Genomic DNA, 22,406 nt, shown 5'->3' on the forward strand with positions numbered 1-22,406 from the left:
AAGAGAAGGATATGGACAGATGAGAAATTCAGGGGGAATGTGTTTTACAACTTCGATGTGTCAAGTGAAAAAAGTGTGTTAACACCGCAACACAATCTGTGTTTAGGGAGAGAACACCATGACTAGGAGGCTGGGTCTTCCTGGCCCACTACCCAAAATACAGTAGTGTATTTTGACAGATGCAAGAGTTCACCCTGACGCCTCCCCCCATCTTGACTCTGGCCCTGAGCTCCCCCACCCCATCCCGAAGCTTGCCTTGTGCTCCCTCTCCATCTTTAATACTTGTCCCCCCTGTCTGTACTGCTGCTGTGTTTTGGCATCTTTAAACAAAGCATCAGCGAGGGGTTCACACCTGGCCCTGCTTGGCCTCAATATGTGATACAACTCAGATAATTCCGTAATTTCTGAAATTTTCACATGGCGTTTTTCATCTGCAGCAGGGGCTGGACAAATAATCCCAAGAAAGAATATCTGGGAGTGAGTTTTGTAAGGCTATGATTAGGTGAAGCAGAGAGCAGTGAGCAAATATTGTTGCAAGTTGCCCCATCAAATGTCACGGGTATGCTGTCTAAATGATTCAACAATCCAAAAATGTCTTAATCTTTGAGAGCGAATAGGTGAGAAATGTCCTAATGGTTGAATTTGTCAGGAAGTGTTTTGAGATCTGCAATCTCATAATCTGAGGTTTGATCGGCACTGTGATTCAAGTTGTAATTCCTTCAGTCCAATACAAGGAGTACACGTCAGAGCAGTATTAATAACTGCCATCGCATCCTCACAACAGCATGCAGCAAATATAAAGCTTAATAAATTATCGGAGCTGGTATTGCCCAAATCCCAAGTGCTAAAACTGAGGCCTTAGGAAGCACGTTGAGCGTGCTAAACTCTCATGTAGTTTGGAAAAAAGTGTGCGCTATCTCTGCCAACCGACCAGAGGTCAGAGTTATCTGACTTAACAAGCGGTCCTCTAGAAGCCAGAGAAGCATTTATCACAACCAAGGTGAAATTTATCTACAAGTATGACTGAGGTGTTAGTGAGTTAAACCTGGTACCATAGTGACTGTGGCAGGGGGCCAATCTGTGACGGTCCTGGCGTCGCCACTGAGGGTCCCCCATACCTGTCCACGCACCTGTCAGGTATAGACATCGTTAACCATCCAGGTAACACAGTCTAGAAAGCAGCAGGAATTGTCTTTGATTTGCTGCATGTAAGCCCTTCTTCACCATGAATCATTAGATCAGGGAAATTGGGACAAAGTTCCGGTGATTTGTCACAATACTTTACGGCCAGCATTAATTCAGTTTGGTATGCATTGGAACTAAACTGATATTACAATGCCTGGATTAACCAATCTTAATACTCATACATCTGAGTCACTTTCCAACTGTGATACTTACAATGATAATTCTGTTAGACTTGAATTTGCAGACATCACAGGAACCTCCGTTAGTTTATTGTAGTTGAGTTTTCTGGAACAGAACATAAACGATGTTTTGACATTTTATCAAGCTCAAAAAACACAAATAACTGAAAAGCAACCAAAATAAAATCCCCAGAAGTAGCCATTTGCATAGCAACTACAATGTCAACCCAGTTACAAGTCAAGACATTTCAATTTTATCCAAAAGCTTTTAGAGATCTATTCTGTCCGCTAATAATACCAATTAGATTAACTTCTCCCAAACAATACTCTGGTTAAACATTACAAATCAATACTTCCCAAAAACAGGAGCACAACAAAGATGCTCCAATGCTGATTGGAAAGAGAAATTTCCATATCTAGTTGAAGAAATTAACAGATGTTGAACTCTTACTTAGCCCACTAAGACTTGCAGCTCGAAATGTGTATTTGTTTTACAGAAATGGACTTTCTTCTTTTTAAGTAGATAAAGGACATTTCATGTAAAAGCACTGTAAATAGAAGCTATACTTACAGAATTTGAAGAGACGATAGATTGTGCAAGACGGTGTTGTTTATAAACTTGATGTCATTGTTGCTGAGGTCTCTGAAAAGGAAGAATTAGTCTATTAGTGCATTGTACATGTATGAAAACTTGTATGAATTGCACATTAATATATTGAACAAAATGGATTAAATACTTATTTATTTTTTAAAAGATTTCTGGTTATGATAATTTTAGAACAATATCCCTACAAATATTTATGATTTGATTTTTTGGATAAGCTCAAAAGGATGCAGGTTTTACATCATGAATGTTTTTAAAGAAATATGTATCAGGTCACACATCAAAATAAATCTCTTCCCAGCCAGTTGGTGATGTCAAAATAACTGTAGTGACAACAAAAAAACCAAAATGTAGTAATTCAAAAAAGTAAATTAATGTAAAATCACAAATTTAATTCTTGGCAACATTGTTAAAGGTAACAATTACGAAAAAGCATCGTTTTATTTCCACAGGAATTGTTCCCATAAATCACTAGTTTCCTGATGCCAGACACTTGCTGGAGCATTATCGGAACATAAATTCTGAAACTGGGTAATTTCATCCAGGAAATGAAAGACCTGGACGGACAGTGCGGAGGGGATTTTGGGGTGGATAACACCCAAAGTGGAACACCACTCTTAACCTGGTTGCAATACCTTGGATTTTTTGTAGCATGTCTGTAAGCATTATTGTCACCCATATTGAAAACTTTGCAAACATTTATCACCAAACAAAAGTTTTTCTGCCATTAATTTCTATGTTAAATACCACACTATGAGCACGCATGCTTGAGTTTACCCCAAAATGGGTTTGTTTTGTCAAACTATTTGTAACAACCAAAGCCTTTAAGCCAGCCAGGGTATCTGATACCCATTATTACATATCCATGTCATCTGACCTTCCTACTCCACTGGGGCCCCAAACCTGTATTATTGGACAACAACATGTCACTGGTTGGCGGAGAAAGACTTGAAGCTGATAAATAGACATTTGCCACAGGCTGGGGGTAAGGTTGCACAACTTTATCACTGTGTAAACAGAGAGACAAAACCAATCTGTGAAGAACGACTTGTATGGTGCAACTCTCTAGTACCTATGCTTGTGCTTGCTACTTTAGATGAGCTGATAAGACAGAAATCCCCTTGTTAACTTATCATATCACCTCGCCTTACGTGTATTAATTAATAATTATAACCCCATTTTTAACCTTTCAATTGACAGAGATGTCCATGCTGAAACTTCAATTCCGGCTATAGTTATAAATGTCAGCAGTTTGTGATGAACACATGAGAAATTGATATCTGTTGTATAAATTATTTGGCTGCCTCTGATAATGTTTACGTACCTGTGTCAGTAGAAACAAAACAGGATATAATTTTAGCGCCAGAATTTAGCTGATAACCTGGTGACAACACATATTTGTAAATTTAAAATTATGTTGAAATAATTCTTCTCCTGTCAATATTCTAAGAAAGAAGTTTAACACTGAAAGTAAACATTCGCTGTGAATTCAAACCACAAAGAAATATCTAAAGAAAACAGTTGTGCACTCAACAATTCAAATTATATTTTTTGGGGCTATTGACGAATTCAACCAGAAAGATTTTACGATGCAAATACAAGCTGCGCGTGGATACAACAGCCAATGTTTTTTCGACTGTCAGTATTATTCACCTAACAACTGGCGATAACTTTCTCCATCAACTCTTTTATGTTAACGGTAATTGTTACAGGGCAGATTATTCCTGATAAAACACCAAAACTGTTTCGACATGTCATAAATATGAACAGAAAGCACAGCATTATCTCCCCTGCCCACCTCTTCACACAGCAAGAAAGTAAGTGACAAAAACGAACATGTAAGTGTCAATAATTGCAGGCAGTGTTACAGAGTGGATGCCAGGATGAAAAAAAGGGGACATTATAAAGTGTTGTTTGTAAAGAGTGTAAACTAGTGTACAATCTTTTTCTTGGCATAGAATGTATTGATATTGTTTTCATGCATGGCCATCACTGATCGTACATCAGCTGTGGTGAATCCTCTCTTCACAAATCAATCCCTCCAAAATTCAAATAAGAAATACCCATATCCTACTGAAAATTATCACACCACTGAAAGTCAAAATTTAATGACAAGCTGTGTATTGAACAACTATTAATACAACCTAGGATGAACATTTCTCTGAACAAGACTACTTAAATCATCCTTTACATCTTGACATTCTAATGCTGAAATCTCATTACCTATCAATGCCTGCACAGCTCCCATGCCAGATCAAAGCAAAATAACTGCCTTTTTAAAAAAAAAACTCTAACATGTATCCCCATACAATAAAACAATTAAAATTTATTGCTCCAAAACAGTTCATGCATACAGCGAGTAGATGTAGACTGGCGACCTCTCTGAGCTAAGTTACCGAAACCTGTAACCCTGTGCGGAGCCTGTATGTGTGACAATAGCATCTGATTGTGTGCTGTCACACCGTGTACTTCTCACATCACTGTCATTGACAAGCTCTCTTTAAAGCTCCAGTGAAATTGTCTTCCCCCCAACTGTTCCCCTATATAACACCCATCGCCATAAACCTCACTCTCCAGGCCGTCCACACAAATGGCCACCATAACAACTCAGCCTATGCATTGCATTGCAGCTTCTTTCTCATTTGTTGTGCACTCCATATATTCTTGTTATCCTTCAAGCAGCTTCACACGTCTGCTGATCCAGCCATGCTGATTTCACAACTTTCACATTGGTCACAAAATGAACTGGACCATCATTACAAATGCTAATACAGCCAGCCAGCATATATTCAGAGCTTCATGCTGACTTTACAATCTGCAGACAGGGAACCCAGTTGGTTTTACTGAACCAGTACCATAAAAATCGCCTAACATGTCCTGTCATATTCATTTAAGTCTGTGATTTCACAATCTACTGACATTAACCCAAGCTCCACAAACAGCGCCAATAAAACTCATCAAGGTTACTCAACAATGTTCCCACATTCATGCACCTATACTGAATTCGATATCTGCAGATATAACCTCAGTTACTGTAAAGGTCCAGCACCTGAAAAAGCTAGTTAAGATGACCTGAGAAGGCATATGTCACCAAAAACATATCAAATATTGCGGCAGCTAAATTGCTGCAATACTAGATAATACCAAGAAGATACAAAGAATCACATGTCACCTATTCAGTCCTAACAGTTACCCCTATCAAACATCAGCTAAATAATTCTCATATTTTCAGGGGTGGTGGGTGGCATAGGAGCCCTGTGGTTCAAGTGTTTGCTCATCCAGCTGATGGTCCACAACCCTTCACATTCCTGTCACTTATTTTGACATGTCTTCAACATATGTTCAGGACTAACATGTAAATGTAAATCTGTCATGCCACCAATCAATGCTACTCAAACAGAATTTTAAGAATTTCTTTATAATATTATTATCCAGAGGTGTCCAAGCTCATTTTTCTTGTTCTAAAGTTCCAGGAGACATCAGTAAAGAATTGATAACTCAAAATAGTGCTTCGATTCACCACCAATGCTTTTAAATACATAACAAAGCCAGTTTAAGGACCAAGTCCAACAAACCTGGCCATTTCCTCCTAAGTTCCATTAATCATGGAGGCTGCACTAGTAAATTCAGACCTGATTAAAGACCACGAGCAGTGGTGGAAATCAAGAACTGGATGCGAAAAGCGTTAATCCCGATTCAGAGCTTGCCAATTATCACATGAACAAATCAAAGCTGAGTTAGCCGTGCGCAGGTACTGGTCGAGATCACAGTACTTCCCTGGCGTCGCTCACTGATCAAAAACAAACATGGCCGACCCTGCGATATCATGGCATTAGGCGGTCGTCCGACACATTGAGACCGTCAATGCAAGAAAGGAATTCCACCCTTTGATCACAAACCGCTTACACAATCACTTGGAAATGAAAAGTTTAAGAAAACTTGTGTTTCCATGGTAACTCATTAGTAATCATTTGAATCCTATCTCTACATGTTGACTATGTCCATGGTGGAATTGGTTGTGTAAATGAAGATCACTTATTGAAAACAAAAACATACTTGAACAGAAAAATAATAATAAAAGGATGCATGAGAAGAGATGACAAGACTAGTTGAAAGTAGCCATCCTTCCGACTGCGAGTGCTACCATCTTATTATGTTGGTTAATTAATACTGCTCTCAACAATATTCCAGCCATATGGAAGCAGTCTGTTAATAATCGAGTCTGGACCAGACAATCCAATGATCAACATCATTCTGCACAATTGGTATATAAGGCCTGTTCCTATTCTCGCGGGTTTCCTATTCTGGCAGTAAACACATCGTCAATGCGTGATACTTCGCGGCTGTTTACATCATTGACCAGTAAGAAGTTGACCAAGTCTGTGAATTATCGAAATTCTGCAATGTAACGAATATTCATGAGTTTTAAACAACATGGAAAATTCATAACTTTTACCTGCCCTTTCTGATAAGATTCCCCTTCTTTATTACACCTAATAACGCTACTTTCTCGCTATGCCACGAGAATGGGAGACGCCTCGAAAAGTCTGTGGTGGACGACCATGTTTTTCATCAAGCTCAAGTGCGATAATACACCTGATGGATCAAGCAGTTGATAGATGCAGATGTTAGAGGGGGAATCTCTTCATTTAAAAACAAGCATACACACGAAAAGAACTGTATGTATTATTTTTTCAGCCGATATCCTCAAGTACTGCGAGAATAGGAGACGCCAGTATATATGCTACTATCTATCACACTAAACAGAGAAAACCAAATGAATATGACATGATAACATTGACTTGCATCCAGTCTATTCACATAGTAGAAAACCATAAAACCTTACCGAAAACAATTATGAGAAGAAAATATAATCAACGCAAGCAAGCAAACTTTCGTCCCTTTCCAGAAACTGCACTGATGATCACTTGCTAAATGCAACATATGTTGTTGTCAGGGTAACCCTTTCTCAGTTGAGTTAAGTCTGGTAATCCAGGCGACTAACCAGATAACACTATTGGTCCGTTTTGGATATCTGACCCAAAACAGTAGAAACAAATACATACAAATACATACTACGATTTTACAAACTGCTGTAATTGATAGGATAGAGAAGTGGCCTAGTGGTCAAAGTGGTGGCTTATCATATCAGAGTCTGGGTTCAATTCCCAGATGGATTTTGGAGTCCCAAATGTACCATTGCTGGAATATTACTAAGTGTTCATTTGTTATGAGTATGAGAAGGATTCTTAATATTGTATATAAAAAGGAGAGCAGTAAGAAAAGTTCTCCTCAAAGGAATAGAGTTTTCGACAGAAACTTCTACTGGTGTCACCATAAACAACTTAAAATATCCCATCCTTCAGAGTTTATAGCTTTTTTACGAGGCAAACCTCAGGCATTTTTTTCCTTATGAGAAAACATATGCATAAATAACAGAAGTTACATGATTTATTTTGTATGACTCACAAAAATCATACATTTTGTTTCAAACTTCTATTTCATTAACTTTTCTTTCATGAGTATTGCTAACTTGGTACATGTTTATGAAACACCAGACAATCTTCATTACTTTTCATGGAATTTGCCATACATCCTCTCAGATATCACATGAATAACAGTTAAATATCAGATTCAGAGACAAGTTTATGAGATCAGGAACTTACAACAACTGAAATATTTTCATTCATGCCATTTATTTTGAAATTTCTTCAAATATGTAAACATTTAACACTTTTCTAAGACTGGATGACAGTGTAACCAATCGATGAGAAAATGTATGATTTGACACGTACAACTGCGCATTATACCTTCTTGAAATACATCATAGTAATGTTCAGTGTTTATGTCACCTCAAGGGTAGACAAGTAGTTAAAGTGTTCACTTGTCATGCAGAAGACCTGGATTTGATTCCTCACATGGATATATTGTATGAAGCCAATTTCCAGGGTCCCCCTACTGTGATATTGCTGGAATATTGCTAACAGTGGTGTAAAGCCCAACTCACTCACACCCTCCCTGTCACCTCAATCCCTTATCACTCATGGTCGAGCAGCAGCTTACAGTTTGTCTCAGGATAACGTGAAGTCTGGGTTACGTGTTCCGCTGTTTTAGTTCGAATACCTGTCACTTGGCAGTGTCACTACCTGTTTACGATCAAAATTAACTAAGATATGTGCACGTGGCAATCCCCCTTCTTGGAGCAACATACTCGCAGAAGGCCTCACAAAGCCATTAATAGATCAGATTTAGCCAGACAATGCAAAAGAAGAAATCGGGGTGGAAAAAAGGCTTGCAATCTTCAGGCAGACACTGATACAGAGGCTTGAGCAGACACTAAGCACATGAAGAAATGGAGACACAGGTGTACCTTCCACCTGTGTGATCACAAATAGCAGGTCGACTATGTCAGCCCCTGAACACAAGGCCTACAACACAGCCAGGCAACTATGTACCAAGTGCCCTGATGCATAGGGCTCGGATCCAGGGAGACTTGTCCCAGCCTATACCAGCATGCACCTGAAGTTAACGTCGGCAGCCATAATGGGTGCTAGGAATTATCGTATGTAATAGTTGTTTCTATGAAAAGGTGGCCAGGAAATATGATAGGGTCACCTGTGTATGGGCTGGTGATTAACATTCCGGGGGAAATGGAGGTGAAAATTTATCGAAGTTTGTAAACCAGACCACTTTCCAGAGACGAAATGTCGAATATGTCTAATGTCCATAATGAGACACGATTCACTGAGGGTCTACAATATTTGACAAATAAATTTACATATTGTGCAACCATGATTTAACAATTTCAACATCCATAATGCCAATGTGCTTGTTTAGAGGGTAGACTAAACATACTTATTTAACTTAGGCTGGCTTTGACATTAAACATTCACTCATTCATTAACTTCAATATCATTCTTCTGAAGAATAATGTCGAGCCATTAAACATGAAAAACGGTAGCAATGGCTGTATCAGTTTGTATGATCACAAAACACACTGAGAACAGAAAACACCACACGGACCTTATTCTGTCTCACAGTCTCTGAATGATATTATTTTCTCAAAAGCCTAGCCCTTCCTGCAATGCTAAAGAAATAAATGAAGCAAGTCTAGATTTCCATATGCTCAGGTTTCTGAATCTCTGGTCTCCCTGGGGCTCCTTTTCACTTTAAATGGGTTTATTTGTTACAATCAAAATTATTCATATTCAGAGACTAAACATACATAGATCTGAACTGCTACCCTCAGGTCCCAACAAGCAGCACATTACCCTTCACCCTCATAGCCAATATACAAATAAAAGAATTTGAAATTTAACATATAGACTAGTCTAAACCTACATCAATACCAACAGAAAATAAAATATTGCATGACACTTGAAGAAAAATCACGTGAACTAATCTCTTGAGAATGACAATCAATCTTTATCATAAAATGTTCAGGAAAAGATGAAAGCCCCTCTTTAACATCCCGTTCCTACCGAAGAAGTCCTCTGTTCTTATTCCTGTTGTTTATAGCAAGAAACAATAGCCATTGAAACCCAGACCTCCTTGAAAATGTCCTGTAAATCAAAGATAAATCAAAACTATCACCGCCTATCAGAAAGCACCCGGCTCATGCCTTAACCCTTGTAAGCCCAAGCAGGACCATTCAATCCTCAACACACCTTGATTTATAGCAGGAAAATGTTGATTTGACATTCAAAATGAAAAATAATTCGGGTGAAAATACTGAAAAATAAATCTTTATCCTGTTGATGGCCTGAGACAAAAAAAAAATAATATGGGATAATATTTAAATTGTTACATGCACTAAACCTAAAGAAATTATAATGCATGGAAGTAAATAGGGTTAAAAGATCTGCACAGTTCAGTTTGGTTTACATGAATTCAGACCTTTGACGATAATCTTATTTACAAACACACCAAGAACTTGGATGATTTGAAAAATTACTTTTTAACATGAAAATGGCTCATTATACACATGTACAGGTTCAAAGATATCAGAGAATTATCTCTAAAAACATATTTCTCGAAATTTGTACCCACAATGACCTTTATAAACAAAGCCAACACGTAAGATTAACAAAAAACCCAAGAGAGTATTAAAAAAATGAATCATGACAAATAGAAGCTCACAGGGTTAAGAATAAATAATTGTCATGTTGAACACCTCTGTGGTTAAAGTAAGATTGTGAAGTGAAGTGTAAATACTACACTAAAACATGCTTGTACTGAGAGGCCAATACTGTGTCTGGAGGCTGGAAAAAGGCTATGGTAATTTATGACTTGTTAGCAATGTGGCGACATTGTGACAATATTACCTCTGTACCTGCCAGTGTAGGTGTTGAAAAATATTCCTGGTGGGCAATAAAAAGCACACTTGTAGCGCAGGAAAACCACTCTACTGATTTGATACCACAGGCTATGTAAGGCTTAAGGAAATGTCAAGACATACTTTACTACTTGGTGCCTGGCTCTACATTAGCAGAACAAGGAAATCTTGTAGCATACCAGCATCAAGTATTTTGGTAATAATCTTAAACATTTACATGTCCTCTAGATTTAAGTGAATGTGTGTGCGTGCATGCGTGAGAGAGAGAGAACATGGCACTTTCTCTTTGTAATTACCACAGCTTTTTATCTGTGTTTTTCATTCACATTATTTTTTATATATTTTATATATGCACTATGTTTCAATGGATAGTTATTTTCAGGAACAGTTTACACTTTCATGAAACAAAAACCACGCTAAACCTTCTACATATCTGAAGAATCCTAAGTGTCATTATTAAATTTCAGCAGAGATATATCTCTACAACCTAACATTGCTCTTGCTAAAGATGTGTGGGAATGGTGTTCACTGGTTTCTGAACTAAAACATGACCAAGAGTTTGCAAAGACTAGCATGCATTAAACCACTATTTAACTGTAACTTAAACACTACCTTGTACCATGCCAATCAAGTAATCTCATGTCAGTCAAGTCCTTTATACACAAACCATCAAAACATTGCCATCTCAGTCAAACCATCAATGACATGCAGAACACAAGCCTGTCAATCAGTTACTACCAGGTAACACAATCACTGTTGCAGACAAAAATCTTATCACACAACAATTACCCTACTAATTGCAGGGGTAATGTTCAAGACAGGTTTGACCTCAAACTGAAACATTAACTGCCTGCTACCACCCCATGGTCTAGTCTCGTCAGCTGCCATTGAGGTGTGTCAGCCATTTGGATGTTTCTATTGTGGTGAGCGAAGCCTGTAAGTATCCAGTTTGATGGCACCTGACTGGCCCTAGCAGGATGTCTCCAAGAAGGGAGCTAGGCCGATTATTGGACAGATGACAGTTTGTTGGGGTATTATGGTAATTCCAGTCCCGTATCAACTTGTGGCGGAGATATCATATCATCTAGTTTATGGCTAATAGCAACTTGTTTTCTATTGCACACTTTTGCTAAATATACAATGGGTAAAACCTGATACAGTGATGTGCACCTGTGTAGTTAAAACATGATGGGATTTCATTCCTGTTTTGTTACAGGTTTATAAGTACTTGGATCTTTATTTCAGAAGTTAATTTGTTAATTATCATGTAAAAGTTTTTCACCATTAACCATGTCAGGACTGTGTGGTAGCCTAGTGGCTACAGTGCTCGTTTTTCACAAAAGAAATCCAGGTTTGATTCCCAACTTTTGAAGAGCATGGTTTTATGATGCGTTTTAGCAATATTCAAGTGGAGGATACCAACATTTGTGAAGATTATGACTGTCCAAGCATTGATGTTGATGAATTGTAAAATCCACTTCACACAACTGGTATTAAGTATGCTACAAATAAAACATGTCAACGTGCCAAACCAAAATACTTAAGCACAAACACAGTTTGCTGACCACCTGACCATCTAATACAATGGTGTCACAATAATCCCTCATTGAGCTATAATTTGAACAACACAGAGGACCTTAGCCAGTAAAAATTTTGTTGGTTTGTCTTCAGACAAATTGAAGTGTTAGTGTCGAAATAAAGTATAACAATTCAAGATGGAGGACGGTGACGTCTGCTGCCACGAAATGTGGTCAAAAGACGGCCTTTCATGAGTTCACACCAGCTTTAGTTTTCAAGAGGGTTTCTTCTAGAGCTCTTTATTGAAAACAGCAATCCCACGCCTGTTTCAGAAGGCTTAAAGCTGGGGATACTATAAGCTGGTTTTGTTATGAAACAAGGGACAGGACACCTGGATTCAGTGTTTAGTCAGAGCAGGCTACCATGCTTTCTTCTCAGACCTAACCAGCCCTTCTAGCTATTCCTTCTGGTCCTATTCAACACAGATGTGCTCAAGCCTCCAAGGTCTATTGTTGAACTCTACTGTCTATACACCAACCCGCATTTTAATGGCCAATGTATTGTGAGAGCCAGTGGTGTTTATTGTAACAACCAATTCATACGGAATCTGTCCTTCACAAATACCTTCAGAAATGACGCTCCCCTTACCATGAAGACCGATTTCTCAATAAATAATGTCCGGCTAAAAGTGACCCTTGCTGGTCCGACTGCCAGTGATTTCTTTAGAATTAAGAGTGAAAGGGTCTGACAAGAAGCCATTGTGGCTCCTGTTGATCTGACTGACCACTGGACCCTACAAGACTGACTATGCTCACGGAGGACCTCCACTTGACAAATAAAGATCTCACTTTTCTGATGGGCAATTAACAATCACTATGTTTTGTTGTGTAAATTTTGTTCTTGATGAACAGAAATAGCACTGAGCTATGCCTGCAGCTGATGACTGAGGATAAACAGGTTCTAATGAGTGTCCAACTGATAAGAAAAATTTGAAAACAGTACCGTCTGTTTGCTCTTCTCCAAAGGGATTGCAAATAAATAAGTGACATTATCAACACCATGAAGGTATTGATCACTGGACAGCAAGCCAGGAGAATTCACAAGAAATAGACTTCCTTGCCTGTGTCTATTTCACAACTCATGGCCTCGTCAAACATTCAGTGTGTCTGTGAGGAGTTTGCACTGAAGGAATGATTCAAAGGACTGTTTTCGATATCCAATCTCCTTACAGGGAATCCCCTTGGAGGGAATCAGGCCCTGATCATTGAATACTGAAATTTGGCAGCTGGCGGAACTTCAGTCAACATTTACCAGTGAGAATAACATTCAGGTCTACAGGGTCAGACCAAACAAACCTTGTTAACAAGGGCTAAATGAGGAGGAGATCCACTGTGCTTTGCACTATATATATTTCTGTTTGAAATGCTTGAAAAAAAAAGCATTACATTGGAAACTTACTATAAGTATTATACCATGAGAAATATCCTTGTATTACACGTTTGATGTATTGACAGGAAATCTTGTAGCTTTATGATGGGTAAGGTAGAAGTAGTTCTTTCTGACTGGGATTTGGGTGGAAACATGCTTCATAAGGGACAAGTGAGGACTGTTTCATGTGGGGGTGGATGGGATGACAAGGGTTTCATGGTGTAAGTGAGAGTTTCGTGTTGGTGTGGATGACAAGGGTTTCATGATGTGGATGACAAAGGTTTTATAGTGTGGATGACAGTTTCATTTTGGTGTGGATGAGAAGGGTTTCATGGTGTGGAAGATGGTTTCATGTTGGTGTAGATAAAAAGGATTCATGTTTGTGTGGATAAAGGTTTCATGGAGATGACGGTTTCATGTTTGTGTGGATGACAAGGGTTTCACGTTGATAACAGGGTTTCATGCTGGTGTGTATGACATGGGTTTCATGATGTGATGGATGAGAAGGGATTAATGATGTCATGGATGACAAGTTTCATGTGAAAGATGACAAGGGTTTCACGATATGATATATGAGAATGGTTTCATGATGCGTTGGATGACAAGGTTTCATGATGTGCTGGATGACAAGGGTTTTGTGATGTGCTGGATGATGAGTTTCATGATGTGCTGGATGACAAGGGTTTTGTGATGTGCTGGATGATGAATTTCATGATGTGCTGGATGACAAGGGTTTCTTGATGTGTTGGATGACAACTATTTCATGACAAGATGGAAGACAATATGAAGAAGGGTTCACAAGGGGATGGGTGGGGAAAGTATTATGAGGTATGGATATCACTATCAGATATAGGAACGACTTCAAGAAAAGTTCTTTGTCAGATGATGCAGGGGAAACAAATGATTGCTATCAGATGAACCGTTGCCTGACACCGACACCACACTGTATACTCTACCACATTCCTGACATATGGACAGTAACAGTGTATCACACAGTGAGCTGTGCAATGACATTAAGTAAAAGTACCCTCACATGGCATTACCGACATCACTTCTGGGGCAAGTCTGGGAACATGTCCCTTTGTTCAATGTATGATATCACTAAACTTTCCATTTCCCAATAACAACATCACAAAACAAATGCTTCTTTCCTCCTAACTGCCATTAAATGTGTTTTCCGTATGAAGATTTTAAAACCAATATTGTGTCTGACATCAGAAAACACTAGGACAGCTATCAATATTTCTGTCATATCACCTTTTTCAGACCCATAACAATCTTCATAATCCAGATTAAATATATACGACAGAAGATTGTAAAATATCAAAACAGATAGCAGTAATACAAAATCATGATAGATACCATTAACCTTATTTTAAAAAAAGGAAAAAAAAAAAAAAGACAAAACATTAATTCCCTCTTGAACAAAAACAAAATCCGCAAGTCATGGTCAATTTCTTCACTAATCCTTACCAAGTATGTGATTGACAGTGTAGTTTTCAGTGTCATTTTGTCCTAAATGTGGGCAAGCAGTAATCAAGTTACCCCTGCTTGCATGACTGTTCCCATCACAGGACTTGACTGGAAGCTATAGCCCTTCCACCTACCACACCTGCGCTCTATATAACTGGCATTAATTGCAAGGTGCCCCCCACACAAACTGCTAGTGAAACTCAGTAAATGTCACCAGCAAAGATGCTTCTAAGATTACAGTCATAAAACTGAAATTCTCGCACAAGCATTTGGACACTGGTTAAGTCACACAATACATTTTGGGTGTGAGGTTTAAATGTTAACATGAAATTTTATCGATAATTCCTACAGGATGACTCGTTTTCCAGCATATCGAGCAGCTCTTAAAAATATTGACAGAAAACAAAATGATGACTGATTGTATTTGTATGTAACTTTTCCCCAACTGTGTTATACCAACAGTTCTTTCTAAAACATGTTGACCACTGTTAATATTCAAAGAAAAAAAAAAGGCATATGTTTATGAATGATTTCTTGTGACCATGCACTGTGTCAGTATTGGTAAGTATGGCAATGTATTTATTTTGATTTTGATTTTCTATTAATATTGAAGGGATACTTCCACCATCATACCTTTTAATTCATATAACTATATTGAACAGCACAAATATAGAACTACCCATCTATGAATTAACTGCACGAATATGCAGATGATTAAAATATTGTCATGCTACTTTAAAGTTAAAAGTTGGCAGGAGAATAGTATCTGTATTCATCTACATGCGCAACATATTATCGTATCCATACATACAAATCCTTATCAGCTATGCTAGTCACTTGAGCAATTTCCTGATGAAGTAATCAAATCTGTTCGAAGGTTGATAAGGGCAGCTATCCCATGGGTGGGATTGAATAGCTCGTAATCTCCAGTGAGTACCCCCTGTCGTCTATAATTTCTTGCATCAAGGTGTGTTCACATCTGTGCGATCACACAGACTGTCAAATTTGAACTTTGATACCTCCCAGCTGTCTGTCAAACACTATGAATAAATCAAGGGTATTTCACCTACAAACTTTAACTACACTCCATGACTGGGTGGATTTGATTTCGAAGACACAACAAAACTGTGACCCTATATTTCACTGGATGGTAATTGATGATTAATTTGCAAAGTACAGCATTTAAAACTTGTTTAATATCCTATTTCTACTCAAAGGATGGTTTGATCATTAATTTGTAAAACATAACATTCAAAATTTATTCAAACACATATTTCTAATCATATTTCAGCTTAAAAAGAATTTGATCTATTATGACAAATTGAAAGCATTTGCTTGTCAATGACCGAACTAATTACACATATTCAAAGCTTGACACTAATCAATAATTCACACCTGAAGTGTAAAGGTGAAATTAAATAATCAATAGCTTAATTACTTCTCCTGTTGTATTTTGTAATGAAATAGCTGACGGTTACACGCTCAGCAATGACCTACAGAAACACCTGTTCACCTTTAATCAGCAGCAAAACTCAGGTACTCCCAGGTGAGAATACACTAATTGGACAAATATGCAATCAAAATAATCAGGTCATACGGGCATCTCTCATCAGGGGCCATCTCAAATGTTTCAGAGCTATTTCACCAGCTACTTTATTCATGAGAAAAAAGTTATAATAATTTGGCACAGCCTAAATAACTGATATTATTACGTTATTTGTAAGCAGGTGAAATATATAGCATCATGTCAGTTTGGGAAACGTAATGTTAAATCTTCTATTTGAGCACTTATCAACCTTTCTTTGTCTGGTGACTTTACAGGCAACATCTACACTTGCATCTTAGCATGGAAAGGAAAATAAACAAAGGTGTTATGTAAGCCCTGCCTATTGGGTGGCTTAATGAAGAATAAACTGTCAGCTGGGGAAAATATCTTCACTTGAACTAGACCTGAGATTGTGATTCTGAACAAATAAACAACCCAATTTAGATCCACTAACTTGGAAGTGAAAAGGTTACAAGCTGAACTCAAAGAAAAGATGGAAGCTACTTCACAAAATTATCTCCCGATTCAGCATTGACAATACTGATTGAGTATGTAAGGAATTAAGCCTGTGACAAAATGCAGAGAGGGAGGTTTAACATTGTTATGTAATAAAGAATGTATTGCACAGAATTTAGCAATGTGTTGGGTAATACAATTTTTTCCTGAATATTTCTGTTGATGCAATATGATTTTTTTGATTGGATAATTACTTTATATCCAGATGTGTGACATCAATAGTCATGTGAACACTCTTACCACCTGACAAAACTCTCGTTAATTTTTAATTGAAACCAACTGTGATTGAAGTTAACAATTAGCACATCACATGTGACAACTTGAGGTTAGGGAAGCTGAGTGTAAAATGTACCGCAGCTGTAAAATCACAGCTAATTTCAAAGATCAGTTGGGCTTTCCATATTGTGGGCGTTAAAGCGAAGAAACGACACTACTAAAGTATGAAAGATATGAGCATTCACATCACTTGGGCTTAGACAGGAATATTTTGTTGAAATATTCAGAAAACATGTTCTGTCTGATGTAATGAAATTGGAAGTGTCAATAAGTATCTCATAGAGCAAATTCTTGTGACTTTTTATTTTGGGGGGTCCTGACTTATTCAGCTATGAGAGTGGAGTTAAGAGAAAGCACATGAAATATACTTACAATTCTATAAGACGTAATCCCCTGAAGTCATCAGGATTCAATGTTGTTATCGCGTTTGATTGTAAATCCCTGGAAAAAAAGGTGAAAAATTCATAAGACACAGTTACAATAAACTCAGATTCATAAGGATTATCACTGAAATCGTATTTTTATGAAAACTGCTTAAAGAGCTTCATAAAAAGACAATGTGTGAAGCAAAAACAGTCAATTCTGTCAACATTTTCTTTTGGTTGTGTCAAATTTACCTTCGTGCTATTGTAGACATTCTTACTGATCAAACTATTGAGAAAATAACATATAAAACAAAAGACTATTAATTTGTCTTATCCAACAAAAACAGTGTGATTCGTGCGATTTGAGATATCACACTGAGACGTTTTCACATTTGCGGCATGTAACATTTCGCGACAAAATGCTGTTTTGACATTGTGACGAGATTTGAACCCAACTTGATTTTTTTTCAGTGTGTGAGTGAGTGTTTTGACCTAGCACCTGGGCCGAGTGTAGAAGGGGGTTACTGTCACCACACATAATGACAAGCTGGCAGGGGTTTCCACCTCTTAAACATACACTCTCACACAAATGGGACAGATTCTCTTTTTATTTGAAATAGTCATAGACTGTTGATACTTGGACACTTCAAAAGACACACGGCTAATCCCCCATCCTCCATGATAGAGCGTGAACACTTGTGTTTGTTCTTACAGGGTGCAGAGCGAAGACAAGGAGGAGGCCACTATAAAACCACATTTAAAATTCACACTTTAGCAAGCAGAATCAATGCAGGGTTTTCTCATGAAACTCACTCCTGCCTTAAGCAATGATGCTAGGGACAAATAAAATTGATATTTTCAATTTAAATTTTGGGGTTTTGTCACAATTTTTAGAAGAATGTGTCCACAATTCAAAATGCAAGAAAATAGAAATTTGACAAAATCATATAATTTGCATATTATATAACATCTCTAGCTGCATTCACATCTACAAATGAAACAGGAAAAGAAGGGTTGTTTGGCTTAAGATAAATAACAAGACCGAACTGTTCGTAGACAACACAACAAACATCAGTGCTCTAGCATAACAATACTCTCTAGTGCTCTAGCATCAAAATTTTGATTTTTAACACTATTTGATGTAATTTAGTTAACACTGTTTAATGCTGGTTCTGTGTGTTGATGGTTGAAGGAGGCAATATGTTCCATATCATACATGTTCTTCGTCTGGTCGGAGATTTTTTCCATCTCTGACATGATGTATTTCCCAGGTACCAGATATTTTTCCTGTCAAGTCTCCAAGCAAGCTACATATGGTATAACTATCCATAATTATACCAAAGTTTCAAAATGTGCAAAGGTATTATTTTCGAATTAGCTTTTCCAAGCAGATGGAATAAACACCTCAATTACCGAAGGAGATAAAAACACACACAGTATAGAACAGTTATTCTTCATAAAATTGACAGTGGAAACTCATTGACGTCCTCACTGGGCTAGATTCTATGACCTTCCATCGAGGCAGAGATCTTTCACACGTGTACAAGGCAATATCCTGCATTTGTGTTCAATTGCAGCAGGGTCTGATCTAAACTGTGTGTAGTACTCCGTCAATATGTATGGTTTTGTGCGTACCGAGCGGTATGGGGTGTTTCCACAAGCTTTCCCCCATATATACCAGCTGGGATAGTCATACAAACTTTGTCAGGCATGAGAAACAGGCACCAGAAGCCCACTCTGTTGATTTCCTCTCAAAATTTTTCTTACTTACACCATATGTGATTTACAAAACTCATGTTTGCTAGTTAGGCATATCCATTAAAGCATAAAGACACCATTACCACATTGTTGGTTCACACTTCAAAATTTCACATGATCTTTGATAGGTTTTATATCTTTATCTATTTTGATGTCAGTTTAAAAATGTTACATTAATCTTTCTTTAATGGCACAAAAATTTGATGTAAAAACGCTGTTTTTTTCCTCAAAACTTAAGAACGTTTCCCTCTCCAAAACGTCTCCATATCCTAAGACAACGCAATGGTCATTCATTGTAGCACTGATGTTTACATTGCAACACTATGTATATTTCTAGTAGCAACGCACATGTAGTATGTTGTATGTTTACCTAGAGTTCGTGCAACATGCACCGTCCACCTGTCCGTTAAAAATATTAATGCAATACCGATCTGAGGATAACTGTCAGATTCTGGCGATAAGATAGCGGTGGAATACACAACAAATACCTTCACACAACCCCTGTCTCCGGTCACGTCTCGTTATAACGCACCCTCCGCTTCACAACAAAATTGGTATCAAAACACATGTCGTGGAAGGCTATTACATGTATTAACAGTGCAAAGACACGACGGACTATGCGTGGATTCATTACAGAGTATTTATGCAGTCGCATTTCGTGCGGTCAGGGGTGTTTTTGTGAAAGAAGTGTGTACAAGCGAGCAGAAAGACAGAGAGACTTGAAATACTTACAATATCGTTACCCAGCTCGGTAAATCCTTCGGCACCTCGATGAGACCCTTCTTACTGCAGTCAACCATTCTGGCCAGGCATGAACAAGCCCCTGGGCAGAGTACATTTTCTCCAAAAGCTCCATGCTGGACAATGTAACTCCCCAAAACAACAAAAGCAACACTCACAAACAGTCGAGGCATGGCCGCCATATTGGCCTGGCCTGCCTGATAGTGTTGTGGGTTCGCAGCCTACTGTGTTGTGAGGTCCGCGATCGGCGTCCCGATCACCGGACATCAAGTCTGTCCCGGATCCCAGGACTCATGCTTACACGTGTATATCCAACATTGCGCACCGCACGGGAAGTATATAGTGTCCACACTTGATGTAATTTCTGCCGTACTGATCAGTTCAACTCTCATCGAGTAATGAGCTAGGACTCCCACGTTTCCACTCAATACATTCCGCAAAGAAAACTAGTCGGCGCTGATTGGCCAGACGCGGTCACGTGCGGCATATATTAACACCCGAGGTTTGAAATGCAAAACACTGCGATCACATGGAATCCCATCCTCCTAAACACTTGGATTGGGGTGTCGACATCATTTGTTTAATCTAAACTACCAACCTACTCTGTCGTGAGTTGTTTTGACAGTCGTAGGCGTAACTTTAGATGTCTTTCAAATCTTAGTTAGGCCCCCAAACTTCTCGCGCGTCTTCAGCTGTGATCACGAGACATTACGACTGATTTTTAACTTTGATGTAGGGAAAGGACTATTTGAGCATGAAATGAACCTGCAAATGGCTTCGGCTCTGTGAAAAAGAAAACCTTGTTTCCTTAAGCGTGCATCATCATTTTCAACCACCCATGAGTTGGTAACTTATCTTCACGATTTTTTAGTGTAAACCTACATATTAATGCCGATAATTTTTTAACGTTTTATCAGATAGGTCCAGTTATGGAATGCGATGAAAGATGGATTAATATCCCATTTTAGTCGTAACATTTCGTAAACGAAATGGTTAGTTAAACCTATGACATGCTCCGGCTTGGTTCTGCTGTGCAACATTAGACGATATGAATGCTTGGCTCTACCCTATCAAACCATCTATTCCCAATAAACGCGAGATACATTTGACGAAGCCCCATACATAATCTCTATTAGATCTAGCTAATGTGTTTGCAATTGTATCATGTTTAATGAGACTCGATTATCATCGCGAGTGATTGAACGGCCCATATTGACGATATCCACAGCACATCCTCTTCATGTCGATGTGGATCCCGAAGCGAGATAGCTGAATAAATGTTTGTGAAATATGACAATCTTTTGTCTCTTAATCAATAGACGATGAGCAGGAGGAAGCATGAAAGTGTATTTGTGTGTGTAACAATGTGACTACGGCGAGAACATCGATTCAGACACTATAGAGAACATTCAATGTCGCTTTTCTAACTATCGTCGACTGTGCAATACACCAACATACTATCAAGTACAGCGACCGAAAACTGCCTTTGTCGATAAAATGCATCGAATTTCGGAGTTGTTATGATTGACGGTGAGTTGGCAGAAGTTTCTATAAATGGCTGATAGACTGGCATAATTAGACCGTCCGCTAAGAGGAAGTGGTGAATAAAGGTGTTTACAAACCCTGTTTGACCATGAAAGGCCGGCGTTTTTCATTTTGCAACATACTTGTATCGATTTGAAAAACGCACGGACCACATCTAATAGCTACGAACAGAGGCAAAGATTCAGCTAATTTGAGTTTACTCCGAAGTGAATTACAAGAAATTGATTTTTTCATTAAAGATTTTTGTTGTAGGAATTCGGGGATTACCCGTGCCATTTTCTTCCTAATTATGGCGACCTTTTTCTTTTATTCGGTACGTTGTGATGGGAATTCTGTAGGGGAATTTCCTCCGATTAAAAGTAATTTCACCAATACAACATGGAACCCGTGTAGAACGTGACCATTATTAGACATTGCCTGCTGCTGGCTAGATGTTCTGCAACTCAACAAGTTGGCCTCTGCCGAATGCACAGTGACATTTTGGAGTGCATCTGCCCTGTGCCGATCCATCATAAACGCCATGTATAAATATGACTGTGTCATTAAATGACAACTGGGTGCATTTATGCCCGTGATAGACAGTTGGTATTTGGGCGCTGAGGAATCGAAAGGCGCTATTTATGCGTTCCGAGGGATGTTTTATTAATGCTGTGTAGTATAAGTATAAAACTAATAGAATATGTAAATAGAAATGGTATTTAGAATGCTAATCTGTTTACGATGTTATGCAGTTTTCACGTGGAAGCGAGCCTTATGTCAGTCACTGTGTCGATCTGACAACTAGTACAAGACGTGACAATTCTTCTGTCAAATATAATGTCTGTAGTGTTTAGTATCACACGGGAATCGATACGTTAAGACATTCGTAGACGATATACTTGGTCTACATGTATGTTTAATATACTGGCATAATATGTATACATGTAGGTGCGGTATA

The 22,406-nt window shown here is 38.3% G+C and overlaps 1 protein-coding gene across 3 annotated transcripts in view; it reads right to left on the reverse strand.

The window, feature by feature from the left end:
• Positions 1 to 20,372, reverse strand: part of LOC137295759 (leucine-rich repeats and immunoglobulin-like domains protein 2) — a 45,806-nt gene extending 25,434 nt beyond the window's left edge. For all 3 annotated transcript variants that reach the window (XM_067827296.1, XM_067827295.1, XM_067827294.1), the window contains exons 1-4: positions 19,916 to 20,372; positions 17,433 to 17,501; positions 1,936 to 2,007; positions 1,399 to 1,470 (exon numbers count right to left, since the gene is read on the reverse strand). In XM_067827296.1, coding sequence (XP_067683397.1) covers positions 1,399 to 1,470; positions 1,936 to 2,007; positions 17,433 to 17,501; positions 19,916 to 20,106 — 404 coding nt within the window. In that variant the 5' untranslated portion in view covers positions 20,107 to 20,372. The remainder of the gene's footprint in view (positions 1 to 1,398; positions 1,471 to 1,935; positions 2,008 to 17,432; positions 17,502 to 19,915) is intronic.
• Positions 20,373 to 22,406: the final 2,034 nt, after the last annotated feature.

The sequence above is a fragment of the Haliotis asinina genome, chromosome 9 (assembly GCF_037392515.1).
Source record: "Haliotis asinina isolate JCU_RB_2024 chromosome 9, JCU_Hal_asi_v2, whole genome shotgun sequence".
In the NCBI taxonomy this organism is placed as follows: Eukaryota; Metazoa; Mollusca; class Gastropoda; order Lepetellida; family Haliotidae; genus Haliotis; species Haliotis asinina.